Source organism: Pelodiscus sinensis, chromosome 1 (genome assembly GCF_049634645.1).
Source record: "Pelodiscus sinensis isolate JC-2024 chromosome 1, ASM4963464v1, whole genome shotgun sequence".
Classification (NCBI taxonomy): domain Eukaryota; kingdom Metazoa; phylum Chordata; order Testudines; family Trionychidae; genus Pelodiscus; species Pelodiscus sinensis.
This window is the reverse complement of record NC_134711.1, coordinates 286,745,454-286,761,838: the sequence shown is the minus strand read 5'-3', so window position 1 is coordinate 286,761,838 and position 16,385 is coordinate 286,745,454. Positions and strand designations below refer to the sequence as shown.

At 44.0% G+C, this 16,385-nt stretch overlaps 2 protein-coding genes and 1 long non-coding RNA gene across 7 annotated transcripts in view; 1 reads left to right on the top strand and 2 right to left on the bottom strand.

The window, feature by feature from the left end:
• The window catches only part of GPALPP1 (GPALPP motifs containing 1), a 35,145-nt gene extending 34,656 nt beyond the window's left edge, over positions 1 to 489 (bottom strand). For 3 of the 5 annotated variants that reach the window (XM_075918993.1, XM_075918989.1, XM_075918991.1), the window contains exon 1: positions 322 to 488. In XM_075918993.1, the coding sequence (XP_075775108.1) occupies positions 322 to 357 (36 nt within the window). In that variant the 5' untranslated portion in view covers positions 358 to 488. Of the gene's footprint in view, positions 1 to 321 lie in introns of all 5 variants that reach the window. The other 2 variants (XM_075918990.1, XM_006124406.4) reach the window with 2 other exon arrangements.
• NUFIP1 (nuclear FMR1 interacting protein 1) overlaps positions 486 to 16,385 on the top strand; it is a 29,206-nt gene continuing 13,306 nt past the window's right edge. Inside the window, exons 1-6 of the mRNA XM_006124407.4 lie at positions 486 to 897; positions 1,554 to 1,642; positions 2,213 to 2,317; positions 5,605 to 5,667; positions 5,992 to 6,068; positions 15,057 to 15,149. Of these exons, the coding sequence (XP_006124469.2) occupies positions 660 to 897; positions 1,554 to 1,642; positions 2,213 to 2,317; positions 5,605 to 5,667; positions 5,992 to 6,068; positions 15,057 to 15,149 (665 nt within the window). The 5' untranslated portion in view covers positions 486 to 659. The remainder of the gene's footprint in view (positions 898 to 1,553; positions 1,643 to 2,212; positions 2,318 to 5,604; positions 5,668 to 5,991; positions 6,069 to 15,056; positions 15,150 to 16,385) is intronic.
• On the bottom strand, positions 8,167 to 12,476 carry LOC142826485 (uncharacterized). Its single transcript, XR_012900650.1, has 3 exons — positions 12,424 to 12,476; positions 11,714 to 11,810; positions 8,167 to 8,301 (listed from the first exon to the last, which is right to left on the bottom strand). It is a non-coding gene; the product is annotated as an uncharacterized LOC142826485 (long non-coding RNA).

Here is a 16,385-nt window from a genome sequence, read left to right as displayed (position 1 = left end):
TTGGAAATCTTAGACGCAGACCGCAGCCTGAACACCCTGGCAGGGCGGTAAGTGCTCAGCGAGCCCCCAGGCGGGTCCCTCGCTAACAGGCCAGTGCAGATCAGCCTGGCAGCAGCACATGGGCCTGCGGGGGGGGGGGGCAGCACTGAGCCCCAGCTGGGGCGAGACCGACTCCCCCTGAGAAGCCCCCGCCTCCCGTAGCCTGCGCGGAAGTCCCAGGCCGCGCCCCCTCGGGGAACCCGGACACAGCACGTCCCCTGCAGGCAGCTCCGGGCTGGGGCCCGGGCCTGAGGGGCATTTAGTTCTCTAACGCGTCCTCACCCTGGCTGAAGTCTTCATCCGGGTCCGCCTCGGCATAGCGGGCAAAGCCTGGGGGCAGCGCCGGCCCCATCAGCTCTCGGGCCATGGCACAAGCCCCTCGGCCGGCCCAGCGATGGGCGCGCTTGCGTATTGCGTCGCGACCCCGTGTTGCACGGGCGGTTGAGAATCCCCCATAACCCTTCCGGCGCTGTATGATGACGTTTCTCGGCGGCATGCCCGGCAGCAAAGTTCCCTCACTCTGCCTTTGGGGGCGTGGTGTTTACAGTGGTGCCGGAAGTGACGCGTAATGCAGCGGCCTCCTGTGTTCCCATGTGGAGGCGGCTGCTGACAGGGGCCATATGAGTGACCCGAGTAGCACCGGCGGGGTCTTTGCGGGGCCCGACATGAACCCCTTCGCCTGGTACCCGCCGCCGCCTCCCCCCATGCTCAGGCCCCCCGTGTTCTGCCCGCCCCCGGGACCCGCAGCCTGGGACCCCAGCTTCTGGGCACCGCCGCCTGGGGATTATCTGCCGCCTGGCGCCTGGTACCAGCCATCGCCGGTGTACGGGGAGCCGCCGCCGACAGCCCCGTACCCAGGTAGGGGAGGCCCTCCACCTCCGTGCGGGCAGAACGGACACCAGTATCCCTGCCTCCCCCCATATCCCTTCTCCAGCGGGCAGAGTGGGGTTTTTCCTCCTCTGCATCTAGAGTCTTGCTCCTCACGTGCACCCTGGTTTGTGCATCTGTGTAGGTGGTTGTTGCTGCCCCCAGTTTTTGGCTGCTACTTGCATAGGACTAAACGAAGGGCGAGATTTCTCATGCTCCTTCCCACACTACTCAACCCTGAAACTTAAGACCAGGTTTTTGCCTTTTATTTGTCAAAAATTTTGGTGACATGGTAACATATCTCCAAGGAGGCTGTGTCTCTTTGGGATTTGCCATGTTGATTATGTCATTAGAAAACAGAAACCAAAAAAATCGACGTTTATCTTCCTTTTAAAATAATAAATCAGTATTTTAAAAGGTTTTTTAAGTGGCCACGTTAATTTCCAGGCAATATTGTGATTACACAGATGATATAAGGAATATCAGATGGATAAAAAAAGCTTCTGAATTTCTGTTTTTCATTAAAAGAATTTTTATAAGATTATTCCAGTTAAGTGCACTGCTTGCTTTTCAAACATAATATGGAAGAAAGTGTTTTAACAGTTCTATGTAACTTAATTTTTCTTATACATTTTTTTTTATTAAAGGTGGAGATTGCTATTTTACTGAAGAATGGCAAGCTGAAGAAACACCTTCATTTTTTAAATATTCGCCAGGTAGAAACTACAAGCAAAAGGTACTTGTAACAGCTATTCTGTGGGCCCTAGTACTTCAGTTGTGCTTCCGGAATACAATACTCTCAGTTCTTCCATACAAGTTACGTTTATAACATAATCCTGTATTGTAATATATGTTAACCCATTGTTATAATGAAGACCATTCCATGATGAGATGAGTACAAGTTCTGGATCCATTCAATAGAGGGATACTCTAATTAACTCACTTAAATTGTACACTATGCACATGATTTTATTATTGGGATGTACTAACGTTACAAGAACCTTTATTTCTTGCAAAATAAAGGTAATGGGTCTGCTTTGTCAGTTGGGTTGTTGGCAGTGATGATGCTTAGTAAAAAAAAATTATATGTAAACTTGAGCACATTTAAGTTGGAAACTGAGAAATGGAATATAAACATTTGATTACTTTTAGTCATTTTTCTGAATAGATTATGTATCAAGTGTTTTGACTATTGAAACTCCAGTTTTATAAACTCATTTCAATATTTTAATGAAAGCAAGTTCTGGCATATTGGTTTCTGTTTTAAAAAAAGAAATACGCATAACAGTGTCACTCTTTTTAACAGAACAAGAGGAAAAAAGAACCGGTTTTCTCTAATTATTGTGATACTTGTGATCGTGGCTATAAAAACAAAGAAAAATATGACGAACATGTTGCACAGCACGCACAGGTTAGTTTAATTAGGTGGGAGTGTTTGTTATAAAAAAGATTTTTAAAATAATTTGTAGCCACACAATTTTGGCCTGTAATTTCATAATCTAAGCAGGTTTTAGGCCCAGTCAGTACTTGAGTGGGAGATCACCAACGGAGAATCACTTGCTACAGGAACCATTGGTAGGTGGCACTTTCATTGGAGTCATCTCCTTCACTGACTGCAGGTTGGCCCTCCCTGATTTGGCACCCTAGGACCTAAACTGTCCTGAGCCAGGGAGTTTGTTGGACCAGATGAGGTTAGTGCTCCCCTGCTGGCTGCCTGCTCCCAGGCTCCTCTCCCCAGAAAGGCCATCCACCTCCACCATCTTTGCTTCATTTGGGGTGTTCTTGGCTGGTGGTGGCTGGTCACCCTGGCCACACTGCCATTAGGAGTTCCCTGCCACTAGTGCTGCTTCTGCTGAAGGCTCTCTGGCCAGGCCTCCCACCACTGGCAGCCCCTCTGCAGCCAGCGGTTCCTTGGCTGGGGCCAGGATTCCCCAGACATCTGGCCCAGCTGATGCCGAGGGTTCCCCTGCTAGGACGGGGGCTCCCCAACCACACCTGGCCCTGTTGAAATGGGGGGGGGAGGCGATTCCTTGGCTAGGTCAGGGGCCCCCCAGCTGCTGTCTCGTGCGGGTGCTTCTGGTCCAGCCTGAGCTCCCCAACTCCCATGTTGTCTCCCACTGCCGCCTCCGGTGCAAGCAACATCCGTGGCCTGCTGGACTATGGATGTTACTGGACCAGAGAGTCCTGGATTTGGGAGGTTCAACTTGTACAAATAGTGCAAGGAGTCACTGTTTTGCTATGCGTGTGCTTTTTTGATTAAGGTATAAAACTGAGGCCCTAATTCAGTGGTGGGGAACCTTTTCTGGTTCAGGGAAAATTGACAGAAAAATCAGTCGGGAGCCATACACAAGTGAGAAGCAAAGGAAAAAAAAGACATTTCCTCACTGATGTGGCCCCCAACTGAGGAGGAAGACACTCTCCACATACCTCTTGCACACCAGAGCCTAGGGGACCCAGGCTAGTAAATGTTGTGTGCGCCATCTCCTTGGAGGGGCAGCGGGGTGGCTGGAGTGCCAGTGTGGATTCCCCAGTGTTGGGGGGAGTCCTGAGCCTTAGGTGGCCAGATCCAGGCAAGCTGAGGGATGGCATCTGGCCACTGGGCCTGAGGTTCCCCATTCCTGCCCTAATTGAATACATAGGTTCTGTCTTACAGGCATTGGGTTGCTGATCATGTTGGTCTTTTGATTCATAATGGTAAATGTAAAATTGGTATTTAGCAGTTGAAATTATTCATGATTTATGAACAAGCAATAACATTTTGTGTGAATTACTGAAGTGTTCAGGGGTGACACTGCTGGTGGGGTTTGCCTTGTTTTGACCAACTATAGATAGCAGTACAGCTTGAAGCTCTTCCCCCATGCTCTGTGAACAGAAATATGCATAACTCAAAGATGCTTTAGACAAAGTCCCTCATATAACCTATCAATTTTAATGTTACAGTCTGTTGCCTCTGTATACCCTGTTTTGGTACGTGTATTATTTAGGGATATGGTAGTGTGAACATGTTTACCTTTATGGTTACATGCAGTGCCCTCCTCCGCTGCTGCCTCTGATACAGAAGCAGCAGTGGGAGGGAAGAAAGGGAGAAGAGGTAGGTGGGAGCCAGTGCTTGCAGGGAGCCAGCTCCTCCTACCACCAAGTGAAAATTTCAGTGGTTACATGTTTACCTGAATACATGTATTTTAACATCCCTAGTATCATTCTTGTATGTAAAGTTAGAGATATTAATTATTATACTCTTTATAATTTTAAATGTGCCAATGAGAGCAATTGCTGGTGTGACCTTCCCCCCCAGCTTTAATGACTTGGTCATCAACTGAACGAGTTGTAAACAGCCTTCTTTATCCTGTAAGTCCAAAGGTGTTTGGCCTCTTGAGACATGTGACCCTACCACCTGGTACTGGGGCCCATCTTAAACCTGGTAAATTTCTAAGGAAGAGGGGATGTAAACCAAGACTCTGAGCCTGGGGAGGGGAGTCTATTTAAGCAATGGGGCACTATATGCCCTTTGTCTTTGGTCCATCTGAGAAATGGTCGGGCACGCTCTAAAAGGATATAAAGAGGGTTGGAGACCCAAGTTACAGTAAAAGAGGGTCTCTGACTTATTATGCCCGAAATAAGAAAAGCTCTTTAAGATAATGTCTTAGTGAAATAGAACTAGCTATGTGTTTCTTTTCATTTTAATTTAGTAACTTACTTTGATCTGTTTTCATTTGCAACCACTTAAATCCTACTGTTTGTATTTAATAAAAACAATTGTTTCTCATCAGGCCCAGTGTAAAAAGTTATATGTGCATATCTCTTTTTCCTTGATAAAGAGGGTGAACATCCTCATGAGCTTTCCCTGTGTAATATTTTTACACAGAGAAAGATTTATTTACTGGGTTTTTTTGCTTTATTTGGGGTTTTGATCTCTTTTGGGGGTTGGTTTCTTGGGTGTTGTGCTCTAGAAATTCATCCTTCCAGAGCTGAAGTGGTCCAGTGTCTGTACTGCTCTGCAAGGCCAGTTACCCCAGCTCTGTGCCTAGTCTTGGGGAGACCAGAGGATCTATCCCAACAGGTAGACTGGTGGGGAGCCCCAGAGAGCAAGAAGTTGGATGTCAATGGCATGATCAGCACACCAGGGATCAATCCCATGTGGACTTCTGTGACTGCACCCCGTCAAAGTGTTGGAAGTGTGGTGCTGTTGTTTACACCCAATCTGAAATGTGTGTGTGTGTGTGTGTGGGGGGTCCCCTGCCCTAGAACAGGGCTGAATATAGTGTGTACAATTTGAGCACATCCTCTGATGGAGCTCAGACTTTTTTTTTATATCCACTATGATAGAAGATCTTCACTGGTATTAACTCTTGAATGCATTCTGAATCCTAAGTTGATGTCATAAATGAGTACTGTGGAGAGTGGATATTTAAAAACATAGTGAAAATAATGTAGTATTCCTTGGAAACTTAGTACTGTAACTTAATGGGTTTTTTAAGTGTTCATGCTGTAGTATTGGTACTTAGTTACTTGCAGAACTTTGAAGACCTAAAAGGCTGAGACTGCATTAGCAGTTGTTAATTTGTTTTGCTATTCAAGACAGTGATCTAATATGAAGTGGTATGCAATGTAGTTAAAAAATAAGTGAGCTATATTTTGATTGTTCTTAGCTGCATAATTCCATTCACATAGTATTGAGGGCTTTTCTTTCTCTTGCAGTGTGCAGAAGATGGTTGCAGTTTCAGTGCACATGAGAAGTTGGTTCAGATTCACTGGAAGAATGTAGGTATTCTAGACTGCTTCAAACATTGAGTCCATTGAAATTGCTGAATTGATTATTAGCTTCTGCTCTGGTTATTTTTAGGCAAAGTCCAGTGTCAGCCCAAACTGACCCTCAATCCCATATTAAACGTAAAAAAGCATGTAAAAAACAATATTATAGAACTGAAAATCACCATTTATCATTTTTGTCATCTCATTTTCTGTATGCTACACCTGACTTCAACAATGTCTGGCTTTTTAAAGTTGCAGAGTTTTATGTAATTGAATAAAGGGAATATTTTTCAATCGCTTTTTGTAACGCTTCTGAAAACTTGTCCTCCCTAGATGCATGGTCCTGGTGCTAAAAGAATACAGCTAGATACTCCAGAGGAGATTGCTAAATGGAGAGAGGAAAGAAAAAAGTGAGTAAGCCTTAGAGATTGTATAGCTTAAGTTGCAAGAGCCTTTCTATTCCAAAACTTCTCATCATCCCCTTGCAATTTTCTCTTGGGGCTTCTAGCTCTTAACTGAAATATTTTTTAACACTTAGGTGGAAAAAATTCAAACCCTCAAGTTATGCCAGCAAGAACAAGTATGCCTCAATCTTTAGATCCTTTTAATCTTGAAGATCTTTGTCTTTAGATAGCTCATACTTTGTGTATATGCCACGTTTAAAGCTCAAATTACTGATCTGAGAAATGTGTGCTGGATAAAGTTGGAAATAGTGTGGGTCTAAAATAATGAAGATGCGAACATCTGAAAATGGTGTACTTACCACTTCTATAGTGTACTTCATGGGGTGCATGCAGACTTCCAGAATTTGACAAGTAATTTCAGTAAATTTTAAAGTTGTACCTTCCATTAATTCCTGTTTCCCTGGATTATCAGACAGCAAGCTCTGCTAATACATAAACAGGTGTGTGCACAGGAATTGAGATTTGTTTGTGTCTGTCGACCATGGTCCTCCCAAAGCAATCAAAAGGTTTGCATGCTCACATTCCCATCCCCAAGCCCCTCTGATTTCTCTGGCAGGGATGCCCAGCAGTGAGGAGGCAGTGGGACTCCTGACAACAGCACACTCTGTGTCCCTGTATCCTGGGGTTGGAGGAAGCAGTCGAGTGGCTGGCTGTAGGCTAAGCTCCTCATTTGTCCCTTCACCTCTGAAGCAGCTGCTGCTTCTTTTGGAGTCCCAGCACTGCTGTCTGCTGAAATGAGTTGGCGGGGGTAGGTTGGAGCTAGCAGGGAAGAAGATGCAGCAGTTGTTGTAGAGAGGGGAGAAGGAGGTTAGCTGACAGCCAGCCACCCTGCTACTTCCTCCCCTGGGGCTGCAGAGATGTATGGTGATTTCAGTGGGGGGGGGGAGGAGTAGGAAGAAGGGTGTGCCCTTGCTTGCTCCCCTTGTGCATGTCCCTATTTGTAAAGAACATTTATTGAAAGATGAGTTGTGCTCAGGACCCCTCTCTACCACAAAAAACATTTTTCATTTAAAACAGTGTAAAACAGGAGCTGGTATGTGCTGTGAGCTGGCTTAAAAGCCCATTTCCGGCGTGCACCGGCTCCCAGGGAGCCGACTGCCGCCCTGTGTTGCAGACTATGCAGTATAAAGTGTAAACTGCAGAGTCCATAGCACAGATGGTTACCAGCATGCACTGGCTGCCTACTCAGCTCCCGGGGAGCTGGCTGCACTATGGGTTCTGCAGAATAAGCTTTATAGTGCAGCCCTCAGCGTGTAACCCTGTAACTGCTGAGATTTTCATTGGTTACGTGGTTACTTAACTGCTTTTTAACATCCTTAACTGATACTGACAGGTAAACTGAAGGAAAAACAGTTAGATATTTGAAAATAGACACTACTGTTCTGGATCTGAGCCCACTTCACTTTCAAATATAAGCAGGTTGCACCTGATTAATAGTTCATGCTGTCACAGATGTTCTAGATATTTCTGACTGCAATTGTGGGTTAACGTTTTTATATATGTAAAAAACTATATATATAGCTGTGTAACGCGTCTCTACCACTACTTTTTTTTTATTCATTATTGCATATATGAGAGAGAAATTTAGTGATAATGTTTTATAGCAGGAGTGGGGAACCTTTTTTTGGGTCGGGAGCCACTGACTCTCAGAAAAAAACAGTTGGGGGAGCCACACACAGGTGAGAAGTGATGCCTAATTGAGAAGGTGAAAGACACTCCCCACTTTCCTCTCCCACACTAGAGTTTAGGAATACTCAGCCTAATAGATTTTGTGTGTCCCAGCCCTGTGGTGAGGCAGTGGGAAGGCTAGAGAGCCAGCACAGGTTCCCCAATGCTGAGGGTCCCCACTCCATTTTATAGTATTCTATGAGAGAGGTGGGTTTTCTCACTGGCTGTCTTTGTAATAACTTCAGAAACAAAGCCTGGCTATAGCTTACAGCAATAATACAATGGACTATAATCTTTAATAGATTGTATAAGAAAGGCCTGGCCATTGCTTGCATGGGAGATGCCCAAAAGCGCCCATGGAAGAGATCTCTTCTTTGTGGAACTGTAGTTCTTTCTTGTTCTGTTGAACTTCTTGTGTGTCCAGAACTGTTTCTCCCTTTCCCATTCTTGAGAACAACATCTGATATTTACACGGAGGACTGTTTTATTCACCTTTACTAACATTGACATCCTGCAATAAAACAAAGTAAGCATGAACAACAATTCTTCAGGGAATGAGTCAGTGACTTTGGTGTAGGATGAAAGCAGAACCATGGAACTGGGGAGATAAGGTGGGCATTGGGACTGAGTTACTGAGCTGGGAACCTGTGGGTAAAATGGCTAGGAGGTGCTAGGAAACCCACTTTTCTGACTGTGTCTCCTATTCTCTCAAATGGCTCTAGTTTCTTTTTCTGGAAACATACCAAGAATTGCTTGCATATTTTCTTAGGAAACCTGCTAAGGTCTGTCAGTTTGGGACTCATCCCTAGATAATCAAAGGAGGTTTGCAGATGGAGGACTTGCCTTCTCTGGTAGATCTACAAGCTCTACTTGTCTGGATACTACCATCAATCATGTCCTCAGTCATAACTGGAAAGGAAACAGCAGAGAGAGAGGGAGGCTTGCCTCAGAAAGGGAACTGTATATCTCTGCCACAAAGGGACCAAATTTTCTAGGTAAATGTAGACTTTCTGAAAAGCTAAGGAGTCAGGATGTCACGAGAGGGCAGCGAAAGAGGCAGAGACTGGTAAGGACTCCTGCCAGAGACGCACAGAATAGCAGGGTTTAGGTGCTAGGGAAGCAGGCTGCCTGCAGAGAGGAGCTGAAGAACCAAGGTGGGTAGCAGAGCCAGGGAGAAGGCACTGAAGAATGGAAGTTCTTTACAAAGATGCAGAACTCTTCTTGAAACTAAACAGTTAGGCTAAGTTTTTCCGTTAAAAGCATTTGCGGAAAAGAGCGTCTAAATTGGCACGGACGCTTTTCCGCAAAACCACTTTTTGCGGAAAAGCGTCCGTGCCAATCCAGACGCGGTTTTGCACAAGAAAGCCCCGATCGCCATTTTTGCCATCGGGGCTTTTTTGCGCAAAACAGTTCTTAGCTGTCTACGCTGGCCCTTTTGCACAAAAGCATTTCCGGAAAAGGGCTTTTGCCCAAACGGGAATGTCAAAGCATTTGCGCAAGAAGCACTGATTTCGGAGAGTAGAACGTCAGTGCTTTTGCGCAAAATCAAGTGGCCAGCGTAGACAGCTGGCAAGTTTTTGCAAAAAATTGCGGAAAAACTTGCCACTCTAGACGCAGCCTTATAGTGAAGAGTATTATATTTTCCGAAATTGCCCAGTGTTGTGACCTGTTATTTGTAGAGTGCTACAACAAGTCCCACTAACTCAGGGTTAGGCGTCTTGCAGAACTCAAAGTGCTGTGTAGACATACCCTTTTAGTTTGTTGTCATTTTGCGTGTGACAAGGTCCAGATTATCTTTGTTTTTTTGGTTGGAAAATTGACATTTTTCCTCCTTAATGATCTGGGGGGACAATCAGTGTAAGATTTCCTGTTCACATTAAGCATTTAAACCTTTCATTAAGCAGAAAAAGCAATATAAATTTAACTGTGGAGCCACTAAGGTGCCTCCATAAGGCTTGACTTGACTGTGCATTAATGACTTTTGTATGGAAATGTACGTACACTGGTTTATAGCTCTTCAGTGAACTCTTGGATTATAATCCTGTTATGCATTTGTTGTAGGGAGTGGGAGTTGTGTCTTTCTTCATAGCTATCACTATGAATACAGTTGTCACAAGAAAACAAATTGAGTACACATTAAGAAATAGATGTTTTTGTCTTAAGAGTCCTCCTGTAGTGAAGTGCTATTAGAGTACAGTAGAGTCTGGATTATCCAACCTTCAGTAATCCAACATTCTGCTTTATCCGACCCGCAGGAGCGGCATCAGCGGCTCCAAGAGAGTGACAGGGCAGCGAGCGGGGCCGTTCTCCCGGCCCGTGCCCTGGAGCCGCTTCATCCCCAGGAGCTGCAGGCATCAGCAGCTCCAGGAGAGCAACGGGGCAGCGAGCAGGACTGGGCACCCGGGAGCTGCAGGGAGGGAAGGGGCCAGGGCCAGGCAGGAATGGGGACTAAGCGGCCCCAGTTACAGTAGAGTCCCTAGCATCTGACATTTTTGGTAATCTGACCACCTGTTGGTCCTGTTTAGGTTGGATGCTAGGGACTCTACTGTAATGGAAAAAGGCAAATCACTGCTACGGTATAAGATTTTTCCCTCAATGATTGTAGCAGTTTTTAGCATAAATTGTGGAAATGTTCTGCTACATCAACAGCACTGCACAGTCAATTGGACTGTTCTGTTACCAGTTCAGTTTTTTTAATCTATGGTAATCTGAAGATTGCTGTTTAAAATAGAAAACTAGTTGTGCTGACCCCACCTGTGTTTCATCTTCTATAATTAATGGAGAAAATAAGATTGACTTCAGCTTGATAACTTCAGTAACTATTAGCTGCTATAGATACCAAAGCTGCTTCTGTATCCTAAAGTGATTCCAAAAAAGTTTCTTGGCCCTATTACATATTACCTGGAATTTGGTGTCATAGCAACTTTCTTTTTCAGCAAATCTCCTAAAACCTTTCCCCTCCTTAGGGTAGAGTCCAAGTGTAGTTCTGTGGCACAGGCACCTTATTGATAGTCATTTTGTTGCACCTATTTACTACCTGGTGTTGTTTCTTACTCCTTTTATAAAATGAGGATGCTCTATTAATACATTTTAAGATCGGTAGCTTTTGTGGAACAGTAATTGGGCCTCTCATAAAGTAACAAGTTTGAACTGATGTCACAGTAAATATTGCGTTAGAATGAAAAGGAAGGGGAGTCTGAGCCATTGTGCAGTTTGGGTTTGTGATATTAGAAAAATAATTTTCTTCTTTCTGAAAGCTCCTGTGGTTATTCAGGAGGATTTTTATTTAAGTGAATCATTGGTAAGCTCCTAATTAGATGAGAGTTGTGTTCATTTCTGTGCTAAGATTTCACTAGCCCTTTTTAATTTCTCTTCTGTTGCTTGTTTCTTCAACTATGAAGAGTTACTTTGAAAGATATTTTATTTTTTATTTGTTGTTCTGTCTTCCAAGTATGTGTCCTCCTAAAACCTATTAGTAAGAATGCACGGACACCAAGGATGCAGGCCCTTCTGCAGTAGAAAAAATCAACACTTTCCTCCTTTCTTAGCCTGCCTATATAGAATGTATTAAATCTAGGAAATGTTCTTTTAATTGTGGTGTTAACTATGGACTTTGCCCATTTTGGGTAGTCTTAAGGCCTGGTAGGCTCCTCTGCAGCCCCAGAGGGTCAGAAACCTAAAGTAGGGAAGCTGTGGTTAGGTACATTTTGAGGGCCTCTGTACTCAGACAATTCAGGCAGCCAGTAGAGGGCTCTAATGTCAAATCTATTGATAAAGCAAGTAAATCTCTTTTGTGTATTTCCCTCAAGCGTATGGAAAAGTCTCTTTAAGTTTTCCCTGGTGCTGCTTGTTTTGGCAGTTGTTTGCAGGGAGAGAGGCAGGGTAAGAAGTAATATTCACCATGAATATTCACGTTTGCCTACCTTAGTATCTCAGAGCGCGTTGTTCTCAACATGCTTCCTTTATGTGGTACTCCTGGAGGAATTATAGTCATGTCTCCCTGCAGATTTCTTCATTTCCCTGCAGAAAATTCAGGAGAAACAAAGGGACTTTGTGTAGAAGGGGTGGGGAGGCCAATGGACCTAGTTTGGGGGGAAAAGCAGTGGGATAGTACCTCTCCCAAACAGAGGCAAAGTCTAGTACTACTGCCCGTCCCCCCACCCCGCTTTCTGTGAGTACAGAGCTGCCTGGGTGAGGGAGAAGCCCTGTGACTCTGCAACTGGATGCTGTCTCCTGGATCCTAGTGCTGTTTGAGTTCCCCTTCTGTGTGCTGAGAGCCATCTTGCTTTCTGTTTAGTGGTGAGTTGTTGTGGTGGGGCAGGGCAAGTGGAGAGGAGGGGGCAGTGGAAATAGGAGAAGGGGGAGAGGTAATGAGGGAGGAAGGAAGAGGAGGTGGAATAGGGAAAGGAGTAGAGGACAGTGGGGAGAAGAAGGTGAAGGGTTTTGAGAAGAGAATGACAAATCCTTTTGCAGCAACTGGGGCCCACCCATTATGACGACCCATAAAAACTCTCCTCCATGAGCTTCACCCCTCTGCATCTGGACCACACCTGAATTCCCCTATAGAGTCCCATTGCCCGTACACCCACAACAACACCTCTCACGAGCCCCTCTGTATCCAGATTCCCCATACCTTCCTCCTGAGCTGCTTGCATTCATAGTGTCTGACACAGAACCCTTTCACCCCACACCTGGATCCAACCCTGTACACTTGTGCAGGGCTCAGCATGCCTGTCCACACCCAGTGTGCCTGGCAGAGAGGAGCAAGACCTCAGGTTGTTCCTGGGGCAGGCCTAGCCCTTGTGCTGTGTCAGGATCAGGTGCTACCTCATGGCTGAGTCCCTGTCCTGGGGGGAGGAGGAGGAGTTGCGGGGTGATTTCCCACGTTCATGCAGCCAGTGGCCTGTGATCTTCACTGCCATGCTGGAGCCTCCACATTTATTTGACAAAAATTTTGCAGGATTTTAAAATATCATGTGCAGAATTTTTATTTTGGGGGGCAGAATTCCCTTGAGAGCAATATGGGAAATATTCCTTCAGAATGACCCTGTGTGATCCATTAGTCCATTAAGAGTTGAACTATCCTTTCTCTAGCAATCTCTTCTTGGGGAAAGGTCGTGAAAGTTGTAGTAAGGCAACTCTGGAGTACTCCATTCTGAAATCTTTGCATTTCAGTTGTGCTTCAGGCCTAGGTATAGTAAAAATTGCAGTGGCTGACCATTCTGTTTTTCCATGTTTCTAGCTGTTCAGGTTAGGGAGAGGCTTCAATGTTTCTTTGTGGTGCACACTTGGATGCTTCTGTGAACGAGTATTAATGCTGACCAAAAGATCGGGTTGGTTTGCCTGTGGTCCTTTAGCTGAAGTAAACTCTTCTGCTAGCCTGGTTTTGTTTCCCTTCTGCAACTGTAACCACACTAGAGAGAAATTTTTTTTTAAATCCCCTGTTTTCTAACACATGGCAAAAGTCTAGCAGAGATGAGGCAGTTCATATTTTAATGTGTTAGTAGGTTGAAGTAAATACTAGTGAAGTACGAACGGCACACCATATCTTGCTAACATGCTAGCAAGTGTTTGAACTACAACAGTTGCTAACATGGTAAACATGCTTAGTTAACATGGTAAAATCCTAGTTAACACAACATGTACAAAGAGAAGGCCTCAGAGGTCTCAAGAGTTGGGTTAGGGCAATTGCTCATCTGCCCTGAAAGGCCAACTTCTACGGGCTTTGTTTCGCCCCCCCACCCGCCCATTTTGAAACTGTATGTGAGGCCATCAGGGGAGTTACTAAGGCAGTATGGACTGCTGTGTCATTGCCCTGTAGGGAAAAAAGAGGCAAATACCATTCTGATTTTTGTCCAAAATTTTGGACATATGTCCTGAGAGAGGTTAACAGTCTATAAATAAAAAACTAAGTTCAGCTTGGGAGGAGAGAAGTGTTATCTGCATTATGGAGACATCTCTGCTTAGAAGAATGTTTCTCCCTGCCCTCCGTCCAATCTATCCTTTTCTTGAGTTGATAGGGCTCATTTTTAGGCATATATGCATATATAGGAAGCAGCCTTCCTTAACTTGAGTTTGTTTACCAAGATTATTTTTAGGTGACAAATCTGAGGAAATGACCCAAATTGAGATCAGCAGAGGAGGTTGTGAGGAAAAAATGATAAATGGGACAATAATAATTCACTAGGTCTTGATGGTATTTATCCAAGAGTTCTGACAGACCTAAGATATTAAATTACATACCACACTTAGTAGTGTTGCAATCTATTGCTTAAATTAGCATCTATACCAGTTGGTTGGTGGATAGCTGTGGAAGTGCCAGGTTTTTTAAAAAAAGCTCTGTAGGCTTACTGACCTTTAGTTGCCAGGATTGCCAACTTCAGTGCCAGACAAATTGGATGAAATTATAGGAAAGAACGCAATTATCAGACACATAAATGAACACAGTATGGTGGAGAAGAGTTTAATGGGAAATCATACCTCACCAATTGATTAGAATTCTCTGAGGAGGTCAACAAACATGGACAAGGATGGTCTAGTGGATATAGTGTACGTGGACTTTCAGAAAGCCTTTGGCAAGGTTCCATAGCAAAGCAAGGCTCTTAAGCAAACTAAGTAGTCATGGGATCAGAGGGAAGGTCCTTTCCTGGATCAGTAACTGGTTAAAAGATAGGAAACAAAGAGTAGCAATGAATGGTCAGTTTTCACAGTGAAAAGGGATAAATAGTGCGGTCCCTCTGGGATCCCCCAGTTCTATTAAATATATTTATAAATGATCTAAAGAAAGGGATAGGCAGTAAGGTGGCCAGTAGAGGGATTTTATAAAACTCAGTGACTGGCATCAAAACAGCAGATGAACTTCAATATTGATTAATGCATATTGGAAAACCTAATTCCAACTATACATATACAATTATGGGGTTTATATTAGCTGTTACCACTTGAGAAATGTTGGAGGATGAGACTATCTTGCTAAAATATATGTTGCACCTTTTTAAGAGAGTTTAAACTAAATTGGATGAAGCACTTTAAAATAAAAAATTGTAGGGCATAATCCTATGCTGTCATAGAGGTATGTTTGGAAAAAGCTTGCACATACCTATGTAGAGGTAGAGGTGAAATATATATTTTGTACCGATGCAATTTGATTTGAATATTTCACTTTTCTGTGTCCAACTAAAACTTTCCTGTGCTTTTCAACCTGTAAATGTGGTTTAGAGTAGGAATATGTAAAACATTTTAAAAACAAATCTATATTTGCTCTAGAAACTTTCCTACGTTGGCAAACATTGAAAAGAAGAAAGCATTACAGGCAGAAAAAGAGAAGAGAGGAGAAGTGTTGACAACTCCACAGTTTGGGTAAGCTTTCTCAGACAATTTTATTTATTCTAGTAGTCAAAAAATACCATCTTAGATTCTTTGTACCTATTCTGCAAATACTTTAAACTGTTACAAGTGCACTTTGATTACATACATGTATGGTGTTTTTCATTTAACTCACCAACATGTTACAAATCTAATACATTGTTCATAGTTCTGTAGGGAGTCTGATCCAGTTGAAACAATAAGTTTGCAATTTTGATGTGCTTATGGAGTTCCACTCTCTGGATTGTTTAAGAAAACTAAGTTGCACAATAGTCATTAGGTTAAAGTACAGACCCTTAGTCTCTGAAAAAGCAGATACATTGTCTGGCTTTACCTCCTGCCTAATTCTGATGGGTCTAACACACTCTCTATCCTACCTTCCAAGAGAGGAGGTGGAGCTGGGGGGAGGGAGGGGACAAAAAAAGTGAGTTGTTTTATGATTAGAGATTGTATCTCTCCTCCCTCCCCCCCGCATTCTTTCAGATGGGTGGGGTCAGAGCAGCAGCAATAAGCTTAAGGAATGATGTTTCTAAGCTGTCTAATTAGCACTGTAAATTGCTTTGAAGGTACTTTCAGTCAGCAGTACTCTTCCATCCTGACTCATCTTGACTACTCTTTTGCCTGGGGCTCTTTTTTTTCCCTCTTCGGATTTTATTTGCTCCCCTCATGTACTCTGCACTATTTTTTCCCTCCAGACCTTTATATGAGTGGCCTTTGCTCCCTCTCTCCTTTTACATACTGTCTGCCTCGTGTCAAGCTTTATCAGTGGCTTCATAGGGAGGGATTTTTAAAAAGTATTATAGTCTTCAAACATTTAGGGTACGTCTAGATTACAGGCTTTTGTCAACAGAAGCTTTGTTGACTGATACTGTTGACAAAGCTTCTGTCGACAAAGAGTGTCTAGACTACATACAGTTCTGTCGACAAAGGAAGCTGCTTTGTCGACATGAGTGTAGACGCAAAGGACAGTGTAGATTCAATAAAGCCGTCTGTCAACAGAACTCTGTCAACAAAAGGCGTTATTCTTCATAGAATTAGGTTTACCACCGTCGACAAAACTGGTGAGTTCTGTCGACGTTATGTCGACCAAACTCAGCGGTAGCGTAGACGCAGGTATAGTTTTGTCGACAAAGCCCTGTAGTCTAGACACACCCATAGGGTCTGGTTTAATGGACCAGAGGGAGGGAGTGGGAGCATCAAGAATGGCCCCAACTTGTATTGGCAGACTCC